This window comes from Camellia sinensis, chromosome 4 (assembly GCF_055761805.1).
Source record: "Camellia sinensis isolate YWXY chromosome 4, ASM5576180v1, whole genome shotgun sequence".
NCBI classification, from domain to species: domain Eukaryota; kingdom Viridiplantae; phylum Streptophyta; class Magnoliopsida; order Ericales; family Theaceae; genus Camellia; species Camellia sinensis.
The window spans coordinates 164,317,687-164,331,081 of NC_138964.1; the positions used below are offsets into that span (position 1 = coordinate 164,317,687).

Sequence of the window (13,395 nt, forward strand, 5' to 3'; positions counted from 1 at the left end):
TCTCTTTTTCACTTGCCTTGTGAAAAGATTACATTTTAATAGTAAAACATAAACTACTTTGATTACTATTTTTTTTTTAACAGAACTCAATTCAAATTTTGAGTTTAAATTTGTCCACCAAAACAAAAAAAACATTTCCAAAAAACAATTTAAGTTTTCCTCAAATTAAAAACTTATTTTGCTATAATATATAAAGATATATATTTTTGTAATTTTTTCAAAATATAAGAAGAAAAAGAAACGTGTGTACGTAATCAACACGGGGAAGAAACGTGTAGTGTTGGAGGGATTGGGTCCCAACGCAGTTTCCGCATTTGGCCAGGTGTCACCATGTTACGTCTTCTCTTTTACACCTCAGCTCACACTCATACTATTAAAAATTAAATTTAAAAAAAATATATATATATTATAGGTATCTATTAATATATTAACTAATATACTAATAATAATAAATGATATAAAATAATTTTAACAATTTCAAAATATTTATAATTTATATATTATAGGTATCTATTAATATATTAACTAATATACTAATAATAATAAATGATATAAAATAATTTTAACAATTTCAAAATATTTATAATTTATATAGTCAATAATATTAATATATTACTAATTAATTAATATATGTAAATTTATAAAAAATAAATGATAAATTCCATCCTCTCAAATGTCAGGATGGGCGTAAGTAACATAATCATTAGATTTTATTTGTCATGCTCTCGTACTATTGTCAGCGAAAAGTCACTTTTGCCAAACCAAATACTGACCTTTAGTGTATGCGACAATTGAAAAAATCCATTTTTAATCTGGCAATAGAACCCATAATCATTATTAACGCCCACTCACCACCATCTTAAAACGTGTCTCTCTCTCTGTCTGTCCATTTGCAGAGAAGCCATGGCCGTTTCTCCCTTTCCAACCCCCCCAAAACCCCCATTTTTTTCTTGAAATTCTCACTTCTCTTACCAAAACCCTAATTCACATCCAAAGAATTTTCTGTCTCATTCTTACTCTCAGAATTATGTTCTGGATACATGTTTTTCTTCTGGCATAAATATTAATTTTGGCCATAAAAATGGCGGTTGTGACTGGAGATCGTTACCTCGAATCTCTGGTGAAGTTCGTGGAGAAGCAAGCGGGTGCCTTGATAGAAGGAACCCTTGTTCTGAAGCTGAACCCCGTCGGACTCCACTACGTGCAATCTAGACTTGAAGCGCTCAACGAGCTCGAGGGACTCCTCGCCGGAGCTCCGGTTGATTATCTCCGTGCTTACGTCTCCGACCTCGGCGACCACCGCGCGCTCGAGCAGCTCCGGAGGATTCTGCGGCTCCTCACCTCTCTGAAGGTCGTGTCGGTGTTGCCGACACCGGCCAGAGACCCAACGCGGCTATCTTTGTTGCCGTTTGGGCGGTTGAAGGTTCTGGAGCTTCGTGGATGTGATCTTTCAACTTCGGCTGCCCGAGGGCTTCTTGAATTGAGACATACTTTGGAGAAGCTCATCTGCCACAATTCAACTGTGAGTTTTTGTTTCTTAAACTGTAGTTTTTCTTTATGTTTGGTTGCTGAGAAAATGAGGGGAAACTGTAGAAAATCGAGTCATTGAAATTTCACGTTTTGCTTTCTGTTTTGCTCTTGGAATAATGACAAATTCTAGTCAATTTAGACGGTTGAATATAAGATTCAAGATACTCCTATTAGATACCAAATTCTTAAGCCTTTATACCATCACTATTAATTTTGATTTTTTTGGGGTTAATATTGGACGTTTCTAGTACTTAGGTATATTTTATGGATAATGTAGGATGCACTACGTCATGTATTTGCAAGCAGAATTGCTGAGATTAAAGACTCCCCACAGTGGAACCGGTTGTCATTTGTTTCGTGCGCTTGTAATGGATTGGTTCTCATGGATGAGTCTTTGCAACTTCTCTCTGTGGTTGAAACCCTTGATTTAAGTAGAAACAAGTTTGCAAAGGTGGATAATCTCCGGAAGTGTACAAGATTGAAGCACCTGGACCTTGGGTTCAATCACCTGAGCACGATTGCATCATTTAGCAAGGTACGAGTAATTGCCACTATGATTTCATTCTTGTCTATCGCTGTGAGTTGTTACTTTTTGCATTGAATTTTTGAAAGATGCTATCTTTATTTATTTAACTTGCTCATGAAACCCATAGGTAGTCAAAGTACTCTACCTAATTGGAGTGCTGTGTTTTCCTAAACATAATCATCATCATTATCTTCAGATTAGAGCATTTTTAATGTGTGCCTCAGATATTTTTGAATTGTGCTTGAAGTTTCTAATTCCGAATTAGATATGAACCCATTTATCAAGCTTGTCCCATGCAGGTATCCTGTCAAATTGGTAGACTTGTTTTGAGGAACAATGCTCTAACTACATTGCGTGGGATTGAGAATCTGAAATCACTCGAAGGCCTTGATCTTTCCTACAATGTTATTTCCAATTTTTCAGAGCTAGAGATCCTTTCAGGCCTTCCATCTTTACAAAATCTGTGGTTCGAAGGGAATCCATTATGTTGTGCACGATGGTACAGGGCACAAGTATTCAGCTTTTTCCTTGATCCAGACAAAGTAAGTTGTTGCATGTAAATTCATTTAGTTATCTTGTCCTCTAAATTTTCCTTTTGCGAAAAAGGAACAACAAGAACAACAATAATAAGTAAAATAGTTATCTGAGTACATAATTGCTGATCAAAAAAAGAGAAAGGCTCTGTTATTAGAGTCGTACAATTCATGATTCGAATCGTACGATTCGATTCAGTGGGTAATTGATACCAACAAGTTGTGTGAATCGCAAATAGTTATGAATCGTAGGTGAATCGGCAAATCATTGAACCGAAGCGGTGAATCGTGAATTGATTTGATTCACTAAAATCGATGTTTGGCTTTCTTTTTTGGTTTTTTATTTGTGGAAAAGGGTTCACAAAACTTTTTTAAGGTCTTTAGGATTACTATATGCCATCTTTTGACTTTCTCCCTTCCTATTAACTACCAAATACTCAAACCTTTGGGGGAAAAAAATGAACTTTCTCTTTGTACAATATTCTAGGCTTACATATTCAATTTTATCTAAGTACTTGCATTTACAAATTTAATTTTTGAAGGCATCAAGTGATATTTTTGAAAAAGTTTGAAGATTTTGGTTTTTTAACCTTGTAAAAAGTTTAAAACATTCAGTGTGTTTGGTTTGAGTTTTCTGAATTAAGTTTTTTGAAAATTGAGTTTTTTGTTTTTCATGTTTTTTTTAGTGAATATTTTTAAAATTTTAAGCATTTTTAATTTTTTTTTTTTTAGCTGTATCTTACTTGAATGTGTCTAAAAACTAAAATATTTGTGAAAAAATATTTTAAAAAATTAATAAATACACAAAAATATGAAAAACGTACTAAATTTTGGTTTTTTTTTTATTATATTTTTTTGGTATTTAGTGAATTTTTTAAAGATTTTTTTTACAAAAAATATACTTTTTAAGTGTATTTATGTTAGGTGTGTCGAAAAATTAAAAAATTCAGTAAAAACAAAAAAATACGGAAAACAAGAAAGTAGAATTTTTTGAAAAGTGTTTTTAAAAAACTCAAACCAAGCATAGTTATTGTTGTTGCGTTATTATTACTTGAAAATTGAAATTTTGTCTTTGTTTGCTTTCTTTATTGAAAATGGTTGATAAGAAATTAGTATCTAAAAGAGAAAAGGTGATGTGGTAAACACAGAAACCCATGTTAACTTCTTACCCAGACCAGGAGATCATCATTTAAAATAATATTTTATTGATTTAAGTCTAAATATTTTATATTTATTAGATATATTTAATATCTAAGTGTGTAGATATTTTTTTTTTATGTAATTTAAAAAAAGTGACCAAATCTTTACGATTCATGATTCGATTTGCAATTCGGTACCAGGACCATTTCGATTCATGATTCAAATCTTGATTAAACAACTATTTACATAATTGTTATTCCAGTTTTATAGTCCTGCTGAACTTACATTTCCACTTTGTATTATATGGCCTCTGTAGTTGACATTAGATGAGAAGAAAATTTGTACCAGAGAGTTTTGGAAGAGGCAAATTATTATTGCAAGCAGGCAGAAACGGCCTGCTAGCTATGGATTTTATTCTCCAGCGAAAAGTGGTACTGAATTGGAGGGATCTATAAACACAGAAAGGGTAGGTGATTGATCTTTTATATTTCTCTGTCATTAACAAAATTTCATGTTGCTTATCATAAATAAAAAAGAACAAGAAAGCAATTGGCAAGTTCTCTATTTATTGTTTTTTTTCCCTATATAATATCTGTGCTGTCAGAAATGCTATGATTTCACTTAACTGAAGTTGTATAAAATGTATCTTATTCTTATACTTTTCAGAAGAAGCATTCTCGTCTTGCTTGTATAGAAAGTGAAGAGCAGACTCTGTACATAGGCTCAGACCGAGAGTCAGTGTCATGTGAGAACGAGACTCAAAGCAAAGAGGATAATGTAATTTCAGATGGGGAAGCTGAAATTGTTGGTTTGATGAACAGGATCGAATTCATGAAAAAGGAACGTTCTGCTCTATGGTTGCAGGAGTTCAAGGACTGGTTGAATCAGGATTCTGAAAATTTTACAGACAGTACTAAATATAATGTGACTATATTAAATCCTAATAAAGAACATGATTTGTTACAAAAGACAAAACATAGGCATCTTGGTGAGAGCTCAAGATATGTTTCTGAATCTTTTCAAGCTTCAGGAGATGAGAGTACTACAAACATTTTAGAATCTGACAGCTCCTTTGCAGATGTTTCTAGTGGTTTCAACGTGCATCAATACTTTGGCCAAATTAGTGAAGCAGCATCTAAATTCTCCTTGGGGCATAACAGTGGGAATTCTGTGCCTGGCGTTGGAAGAATGGATATAAAGCAGGAGCAAATGAAATCTTATTCTAATGATGGTTGTTTATCTGTGAGAGCTGGAAACTCTCATCCTGATGCCTTGGCAGTCACAGAAGGTGAAAGGATGGATGCAAAAATCAGCACTGCTACTACTAATGCCATTGATGATATTTTCGAGTCGCGTGCACCATCTGTCTCCCCAGTATCACCTCCTCATTATCAAGAGGACATTCTGCATCGTCGTCACAACTTAGAAGAAGAATTTTTGCAACTGTCTGCAGAGTCCTATTCAGTGGCATCATCTGATAGTAATACGAGTTGTGGTGAAGATGATTTAACTGAATTTGGGCCCTTCAGTCCCGTAGGTGATCAGTCATTGATTGAGGAGTTCTCAGAGAGGGGTGGTCATCCATCTATTTGTCATCCTGAGGATAGGTATTATGACAAGGGTAATGAGGTATCTCAGTTAACACAAAATGGTGTATATTTGTTAGATTCATATGCTAAACTAGCCCCTGGTGTCCTGAAACTGACAGAACCAGACCACATTTCCAAATTGTGGAAAAATAATTTTCCTAGTTGTGAGCATGATGATGGAATTGCACATTGTGGGAACCAAGAGGGTGAATGGTTGGAGAAGAAAATTTGCAAAAGAAAGCCCAAAAGAAGACTGCTTTTCCTGTCAAAGCTCAATAATAATACTGATGGTAAGATGGAACCATCACTAAAGTTAAATGGAGATTTGGATGTTCGTATAGACAGCATGGAATATGAACGACGGAGACAAATTCTTTGTGGCAGTGTTCAGCAGTCAATTGATAAGAAGCAGATATGGGATATTGCAATTACAACCTCACTTGCCAATGATGGTGTTAGAATCCTTTCTGGGTTACAATCCTCATCTGCAAGGGCAGAAGATTTCATTGAGAATTATTTCAATTCCAATGTTGCAGATTTAGGAGTTCATGAAACTTGTAGGAAGTATATGCGCTGCAATTGCATAATTGAACTGAAGTCTGGATATGAAGAAACGTAAGTGTTTTTTAGTCCTCATTATCTGACATTATATATAATAAGTTTAGCAGGAGAGTTTTGTATATACTTCTTGAGACATTCTTCTGTTATTGACTTTTGAATTGCAGATGGAAGTTTTTGCCCACCTGTGTGCATTAAATTCTCATTTTCTGTCTACCTGAAGCACTCCATATAGCCAATTTGTAGTCATGCAAATGTAGCCTAAAATGGCTACATTCAAATGAAAATTGTCCACGTTTTTTATATTACCTTCTAGTCTGTTCTTGAATTCATGTTACAAGTGGCAGAATATAAGGCATTCATTTCGCATTCGATGAAATAGATTTACCCTATACTGTTTGTTCATTCACATCACATGGCATTTCTAATAAAATAAATTTAAGCATACCTTTTCAGCCCACTACTAAATTATATTCCAAAGTTCTAACGTTCAACAAAAATACAACCCCATTTCCAGCTCTTCATTCCAAAGTTCTTTTTATGATGTGCTCTTCAATAGTCCAATAATGTCTTTCAATAAATTATCTTCCTGAATTTTTTTTAATTGCAATTAATGACCCCGTGGTATTTTTCTATAGAACTAGTCACTTTCTAGCAAATCACAAGTGATTGGGAACTCTCTGAATCCCATGACTTAATTTCTATTCTGCCCACATGCAGAGAAGTAGCTGTATTGCTGAGCAGTGAACGCAAGTTGTATGTGCTAGTCATTGATGTCGCAAATGATGGGTCAGGTTAGGTTTGTTGTGGTATGAACTATTTTCAGGAGGCATACATTTTATTGTCTATTCAATGTTGCTTAATAACTATTATTCAATCTATTGGCATTTTGCAGGAACTAGCTTAAGACAAATGGGTTGCCACAAAATTGAAGATGTTAGAGAGGTTTTAGTCAGTTTGGGACTTCAGCTTTTGAGGTTAGTGAGTTCAACTACCTCTAGCAACCACCGAGGTTTCACATTATTCTAAAAATGCATCTCTTCTTCTATGGATGTATTAGGGTTTACATTGAAAGGTGTGCATCATATCTGTTTGCTACCAGAAGTATTGAGAAGTCAAGGCAATTACTATGTATATTGTATTCTTCGGATTCAAATATGAGAAAGCAAAGCTGTTCTATTAAAAGGTGATCCATCTGAGCTCTTCCTTCTGACATTGAAATGTGAAACTAATGCTGGTGTTAAGCAATTAAAGTTACGTTTATTCTTTATGATGGACTGGGGTTTTGGAAATTTAAATGGCAGTTTGGAGCAGGTTCAGGTCGAATCGTTTGAAAAACATATATGTGGAGGTTCAAAAATGAACATGTTTCAATATTCAATGGTTCTTTTTTCGTACAACAATATGAAAGGTATATTGTTAATCTTCCATTGCGTGTGAAAATTTCTATATATTAGACTTGTACGTGTCTTTGAAAATCCTTTTGAAATGTTGTTTATGAAGTGAATATGGTCCTCGCAAGTTGTTGAAAAAAATAAGAAAAGAATATGGTCCTCGCAGCAATTAAAACACAAAATAAAAAGAGCACTCAGAGAAATCATAATCTTATTTAAGCAATTTGAGACTCAGGAATATATAAAGACATTTGGAATGCCATATATTAAGGCTTAGAAGGCTATGAAAAGAAGAAATATATAGGCAGAGGTTTTCATGGTGATAGATGTAGTCTTGCACACCAATCAATATTCATGGATTGGATTGGGGGATACCATGGGATAATAGATGGTATTAATTTGTGCATAAGGTGGGATAAAGGGTGTGATGAGGGGGGGGGGGGGGGGGGTTGTGGGTATGGGGATAAGGACTCAATTCCAGAACTGGAAAAAAATTGCCAAACATTGGACACCAGGATAAGGGGGAGACACATGGACCCCTACATATTTTGGCCTTGTAGACTTACAAGGAAGTCTTATGACTGCCTTAATGTAATGAGAGTACAGAATATTTGCTTTTTTTACTTAATATAATTATTGTGCTGGCGTTAAGCTATATTCCTTGTGATACAACTTGAGACCAACTGACCATGTACTTCAGCCCTAATTTTTCATGTCTAACTTTGAATGAAATTTTTTTTTTTTTCTATTTTATTAATGGCATATTGGAATCTCTTGTGTTCTGTAGCTACTTTTTTGTTTGGTTCAATGGATTCTTAATGTTTTGTAAAGCTAAGAACTCACTTCTTTAAAAATTGGCCAGACGATTTGTGGTTTTCAAGATCACTTTTTGTGCTTGAAGAGCATCTGCTTTTGTGCGTTGAAGACTTGATGCAGTTTGGCTTTCTTTCAGAAGACACGTGTGCTTCTCCATATTACTCACTTGATTCTTGTTGCTCTATCATTGATATATCTGAGATGGTAATTTTTTTATTTTATTTTTTAAAATTATGAAAGCTCTTGATCAAGATATGGCGTACATCGATAAACACTAGCTAGTTTTATACACCAAGATATGGCGTACATCGATAAACACTAGCTAGTTTTATACACCAAGTTTGCAAATGTTGATTGCTAACAGAAATTATCATTTGATTGGGATGCTTTTCTCATTTGATGTGATTGTATATCTTCTGATTTCTTCATCAATGAATATCATATAAGGTGGTGCATTGACCATACCTACTGCTATAGTAACTCCTGCTTTAGTTTAGTTGATGGCAATCTACCATTATGTCTCCATTGGTTGTTGCTGAAATATCACATACACTTTGCTATGTAAGATACCATTTACTCTTAATAAATTGATGTTAGATCTTCTGAAAAAGAGTTGAAATTGTTGCCTTTTTTCATATAATTAATTTTCAAGATTGACTGTTTGTTTGCTATGAAGGGCAATGTAGATTCATTACTGGGGTGTTGAAAGTTTAAGCTGTGACTGCAAGGAAGAAAATTACATACTAATTTATTCGTTCTCATTTTTTTCCCCCACATGATTTCTGTTTAGGGTTTCGATTTGAGCCCTCTTGAGCTTCAATCTTCGATTTGTAGGGTTCCATTCGGTGATTTCTTCCTTACCTTGTAGCGTATTCTTCTTTCTAAGTCAGATTCTTGTCATTTTTCATTCTCTTTTTGGTTTTATATTTCGCTTTTGGGTCCCTGGTTTGCTCCCTCTCTAAGGAGCCATTCTTTTCAGTTCTTTGCTTCTCTTTGTTTTGGGCGTTATTTGAGGTTTCTTTTTGGGTATGTCGACTCTGTCGAGAATGGGGGTTTTATTTTCTTTGTTTCAACCTTCTGCAGTTGATTTTGATTTCTGGTTCGATAAAAGGTTGTGTGGTTTGTTCTTATTCCTGAGGCTAGTTGTTTTGAGTAAAATTGAATGTAGGGGTTCAGTGCTAAGTATGGTATAGGGTTCAAAAAAGAAAAGACGGGGTGGGGTCTGGCTTTAGAAGTAGAGGGGAGAAGAGGTAAGATGGAGACAAGGAGGAGTTTCAGTTGAGAGAGAGGCTTGATCTCGTGGGGGTTGTTGCTTTCATGCAACAGACTTCAAGCATTTACCGAGCTATTTTGAGAGATGCTTCTGGAGCTTTGTAATTCCTCATTTTCTTCAAAGATTCTCTGCAGATGTCTGTTGGAGTGGGTAAGGTAGGAGTTCAATTTGGGTCATAATGCTGTTGCATCTCAACGCTGTATTGAAAAGGTAGGTTAGCAGTTCCATACTGAGTTGATTTGAGGTTTCGATGGCTGACTCAAGGCAAAGGTGGGATGAAGTGTCAAAGGAGAAAGGGATGAAGGTGGCACTCTAATGGCTCGTCACAGTAGGAGAGTCTCATGCGATAGGAAGATGAATCGATGCTTCAATATGTGTAAGAGGGAGACAACTGATTGGGAAGATGTGGATGGAATTGGTACACGTGGTGTTTGAAGAGTCCTGAAGCAGGATCAAATCTAGTTTTAGGAATATACTCCTTGTTATTGAAATGATTTGCTGTTAAACTTGAGAGGATTGTATTGCTTCAGAGCTGCTATTCTGTTCTGTTCTGTTCTTGGGAATTAGTATTTGTGAGACACTTCTTGTGTTTCAGTGATTGCGTTTTGAGTCAAAAGGCATATTATCTAACTAATTTTATATAAATCTGCTCTGCCATGGGTTATATTCCTGCGTGCGGACTATTATAGATATGATATTCTGTTGAATTTCCTTTCTTCCTGACTTGTGTATTATGGATATCTCACAATTAATGCGTACAGCGAAATCAGGTGAAATTATTTGAGTCACCTTTTACAGGTCATCGACACGAGGGAGAGTTGGTGCTTAACCCTGGCTCTTGAACGTGCAACTTCGGTGTTTTTTACTTCACAGGAATTGATGATTGAGGAAGCTGCAGCCCTAACAAAGAAAAAACCTCCTCCGGGCTCTCTGATATGGAAGCTCAAGTGGTTCTCTGAAAACGGTCTATTCAACTTCGTAGCATTATTGAAAGCAATCCATGCAGGAGTGGCCGATTCATCTTCTCCATTAATTGTAAGATGTGCATCATGAAAAGCAGTCGGTTTTTTTTGTTTTCCTTATTAATGTTTTTTGTTTGTTTCTATTCAGTTCATTCTTTTTGATCTGGGCTTGATTTAGTTTTTATTATTCAGTTTTCCACCTACTTTAGTGAGGTGAGTAAAGTAGATTTTTTTTTTTTTTTTTTTTTTTAATAAGGTTGTGCTTTGCTCTTTTATCATCTTCCTGTGTCATATACGAAGTGTACAGTATAGAACATACAATGATAGGGTGAATATTATTTGCATTTGGTCTCTGTTTTTATTCAATAATTTTCAAGGGGATATGGATGTCTCGATACTTGTCAGTAGTGTGAACTTCTTTGCCATGCTCGCCAGTTGAGTAATATTTTAATTTATTTTTGGGGACCGAAATACACCCAACTCCTATGGCTGTGTTTGCACGCACCCAGGATTCGAAGAGGAACTTGTAACAGAAAAAGAGGTAGGGACGAAAAAGTTAATAAAAAAGAATCAATTTGAATATTAATTGATGTTTGCAATGTCCACCTTGGCATCAATTAGTTATATAAGCTCTCTTCACTTAATTCAAGGGAATAACAAGTCCCAAAGATACAAATTTAATCATGCCGATTTAAAAATAAATAAAAATAAAATAAAAAAAGAAAGGACTTGAATCAATAAAAGAATGGGGGTTATAATTGTACATCTTCACTAAGTTCTATTTCTAATTCTCTGCTCTTGGCTGCTTTGCTTCCAACAATAAGGGAGGAAGAACCGCACTTGATGATGTGGGTTGGTTGACCATCCATCCATCAACTAATAAAGACAACAATCACCTTCTTCTTCTCCATTTTGAGCTACCATCATCATCCCTATTCTCTGCTCTTCTGTCATCAAAAATTCTAATGCACATGGTGTTCGGTTTTCTCCCTCCTTTTGTTGCGCAAGAATTAGCCGACCAACTAATATATCCAAAGCTTCCTTCATCCACCAATGTGCACATGCTTCTCTAGCTTCATCAACCCTCATCTACACAAACACAATTCATATACAATCAATGATCAGAGAGATCATTCTATTACACAAATTTTGTTTCAACAATTCATTTTAAGTTTAAAAAGAAAGAGAAGATTACATAATCAAACATACCCATATTCTTTGCCGAGCATTTTTCTCTGGCCAAACATCTAATTCCTCCTCCACAAACAAAGGGAACATGTATCCTTCATGAAATTTGCCTTGACTTTTGCTTTTAAATCTCCATTTGCCCAATTCACGCTGCAAAACAAAATTATAGCATGTTAGCCTCTTAGCAGCACACAATGCAATGCCATGCAAGCCACTGTCAAGCATGTGGAAGTTAGAGAAATTACTTCAAAATTGATAATTGTAAACAAGTGTGGAGGATAACGTAGTTCACTCCAATCCAACCAGGGTATGTACATATTCATATTAATAGCATAGATTTATCTACATGAACCAAGAAACACACACAAACACAATGCAACAATGTTGAGCAGGTAGGTAGGTAGGTACTAACTTCAACAATGCCGACTACACCGGCTTCCTCTAAAGACTCTCTTAAAGCTGCCTCTTCCACAGACTCATCACTTTCCCAACCACCCTGAAAATTAAATTGCAAATTTGCAACAAACACACACCATATTAATATTAATTAATTGAAAAAACAGGACAAGAAATATAATAAATATTCAAACACCAACAACAGAGCCAAAAAAATGAATGCATAAACACATGGCTGTTGGTAGGTTAGTGAAGAAGATACCTTTGGGAACAATAATGTTTGACCCTTCTGTGAGCTGATTAGAAGAACTTCTAATTCCTCCCTATGACCAGGCCCATGTGATTGGTTGGTTTTTCTAAATCTGTAGGGAATGCATCTGCAAAGATTGGAATTTGGAAGACTAAATTAATAAATAAATCGATAATTTAAAATTTGAGATCAAAACAAACATTAGACTTGAAAATTTAATAATTGCTGTTAGGTTTCAACATCCCCATCAGTTTTCTCAGAATCCAAACAAAGAAGAAAGGGAATTTCCTAACAAACAATGGTAGAAGAAATAAGTGAATAATGACTATTTGATTCTCTGAGAAAGACCCATTTGGTAATTTTGGCAATTCAATTTTCCCAAGAAAATTCCTTCAAATTCAGGGTAAGGAAATGAAATTAATGTAAAGAGAGAAAGAGAAACACACCCAACAACTAGACGACATCCACTATTATTGTAGCGTTGGAACTGCCTGCCCGTGCGAGAAGAAGCCAAATACATCATTTTTTTCTAAGATTTTTTCTGGGGAAAATTTCTTGGGAGAAATGGAAGAAAAAGGGCAACCCTTCTCCTTTATAAGAAATCTCAATCAAAGAAGCAAAATATGAATGAGGCCGTGCAGTCCGGCCAAAGGCAAACAAACCAAATATATAAATTGGGTATTGGAAAAGCAAAAAGATCCAATCCAACTGTATTTGAACTGTAAATATACTAAAATTGGATTGTTAGTTAGAGAGAGAGTGTGTGTGTATCCGAGAGAGAGAGAGAGAGAGAGAGAGCTATAGCAAATGTTTTTCTCTTCAGGGGAAAGAGATTGTGTGAGCAGCGTTGTCTTTCCCCTCCTTTTATAGACACTAGACCCACCCATCTCACAACTAGTCCACGCTCCACACTCATCTAAACAAAAAGGTTTTCTTCTTTTTTTTTTTTTTTTTTTTTTTTTTTTTTTTTTTTTTTTTTTTGCTTCGGCGTTTACGCACCACTCCCTCCGTCCACTGTTCAACAATATTTTTTTATTTAAAAAAAATATTTTTAATGATTTAAATTTATTTTACTCAACTTTTTTTAAAAAAATTATTTTACTCATAAATTTCATACTTTATCAATTTAACATCCACTACACAAACACATTCAAAATAAATTATAAATTATGGATTCGTCAGAGTGAATTCCTAACATTTTTTATCCACTACTAGTTGTTTTGGCAACAACATAAATAAT

The 13,395-nt window shown here is 34.9% G+C and overlaps 2 protein-coding genes across 6 annotated transcripts; one reads left to right on the forward strand and one right to left on the reverse strand.

Moving 5' to 3' along the window:
• Positions 1-696: 696 nt before the first annotated feature.
• On the forward strand, positions 697-10,687 carry LOC114283012 (Outer arm dynein light chain 1 protein). Of its 5 annotated transcripts, none has more exons than XR_014327800.1 (11): positions 697-1,522; positions 1,808-2,065; positions 2,356-2,598; positions 4,046-4,195; positions 4,396-5,933; positions 6,597-6,670; positions 6,772-6,853; positions 6,937-7,062; positions 7,191-7,287; positions 8,133-8,290; positions 10,158-10,687. XR_014327800.1 is itself a non-coding variant. In XM_028225803.2 (11 exons), exons 1-11 carry the CDS (start codon positions 1,082-1,084, stop codon positions 10,410-10,412), a joined length of 3,432 nt encoding a protein of 1,143 aa, XP_028081604.2. In that variant the 5' UTR covers positions 697-1,081; the 3' UTR covers positions 10,413-10,687. The 5 variants fall into 5 exon arrangements, 3 of the variants coding, with proteins under 3 accessions (XP_028081604.2, XP_028081605.2, XP_028081607.2); XM_028225803.2 differs by having other exon boundaries at positions 7,181-7,287; XR_014327801.1 differs by lacking the exon at positions 7,191-7,287.
• A 190-nt stretch (positions 10,688-10,877) lies between these two features.
• On the reverse strand, positions 10,878-12,999 carry LOC114283013 (nudix hydrolase 18, mitochondrial). The gene is made up of 5 exons (XM_028225809.2): positions 12,602-12,999; positions 12,168-12,282; positions 11,922-12,005; positions 11,531-11,659; positions 10,878-11,410 (listed from the first exon to the last, which is right to left on the reverse strand). The coding sequence occupies exons 1-5, from the start codon at positions 12,676-12,678 to the stop codon at positions 11,198-11,200; spliced, it is 618 nt and encodes a 205-aa protein (XP_028081610.2). The 5' UTR covers positions 12,679-12,999; the 3' UTR covers positions 10,878-11,197.
• Positions 13,000-13,395: the final 396 nt, after the last annotated feature.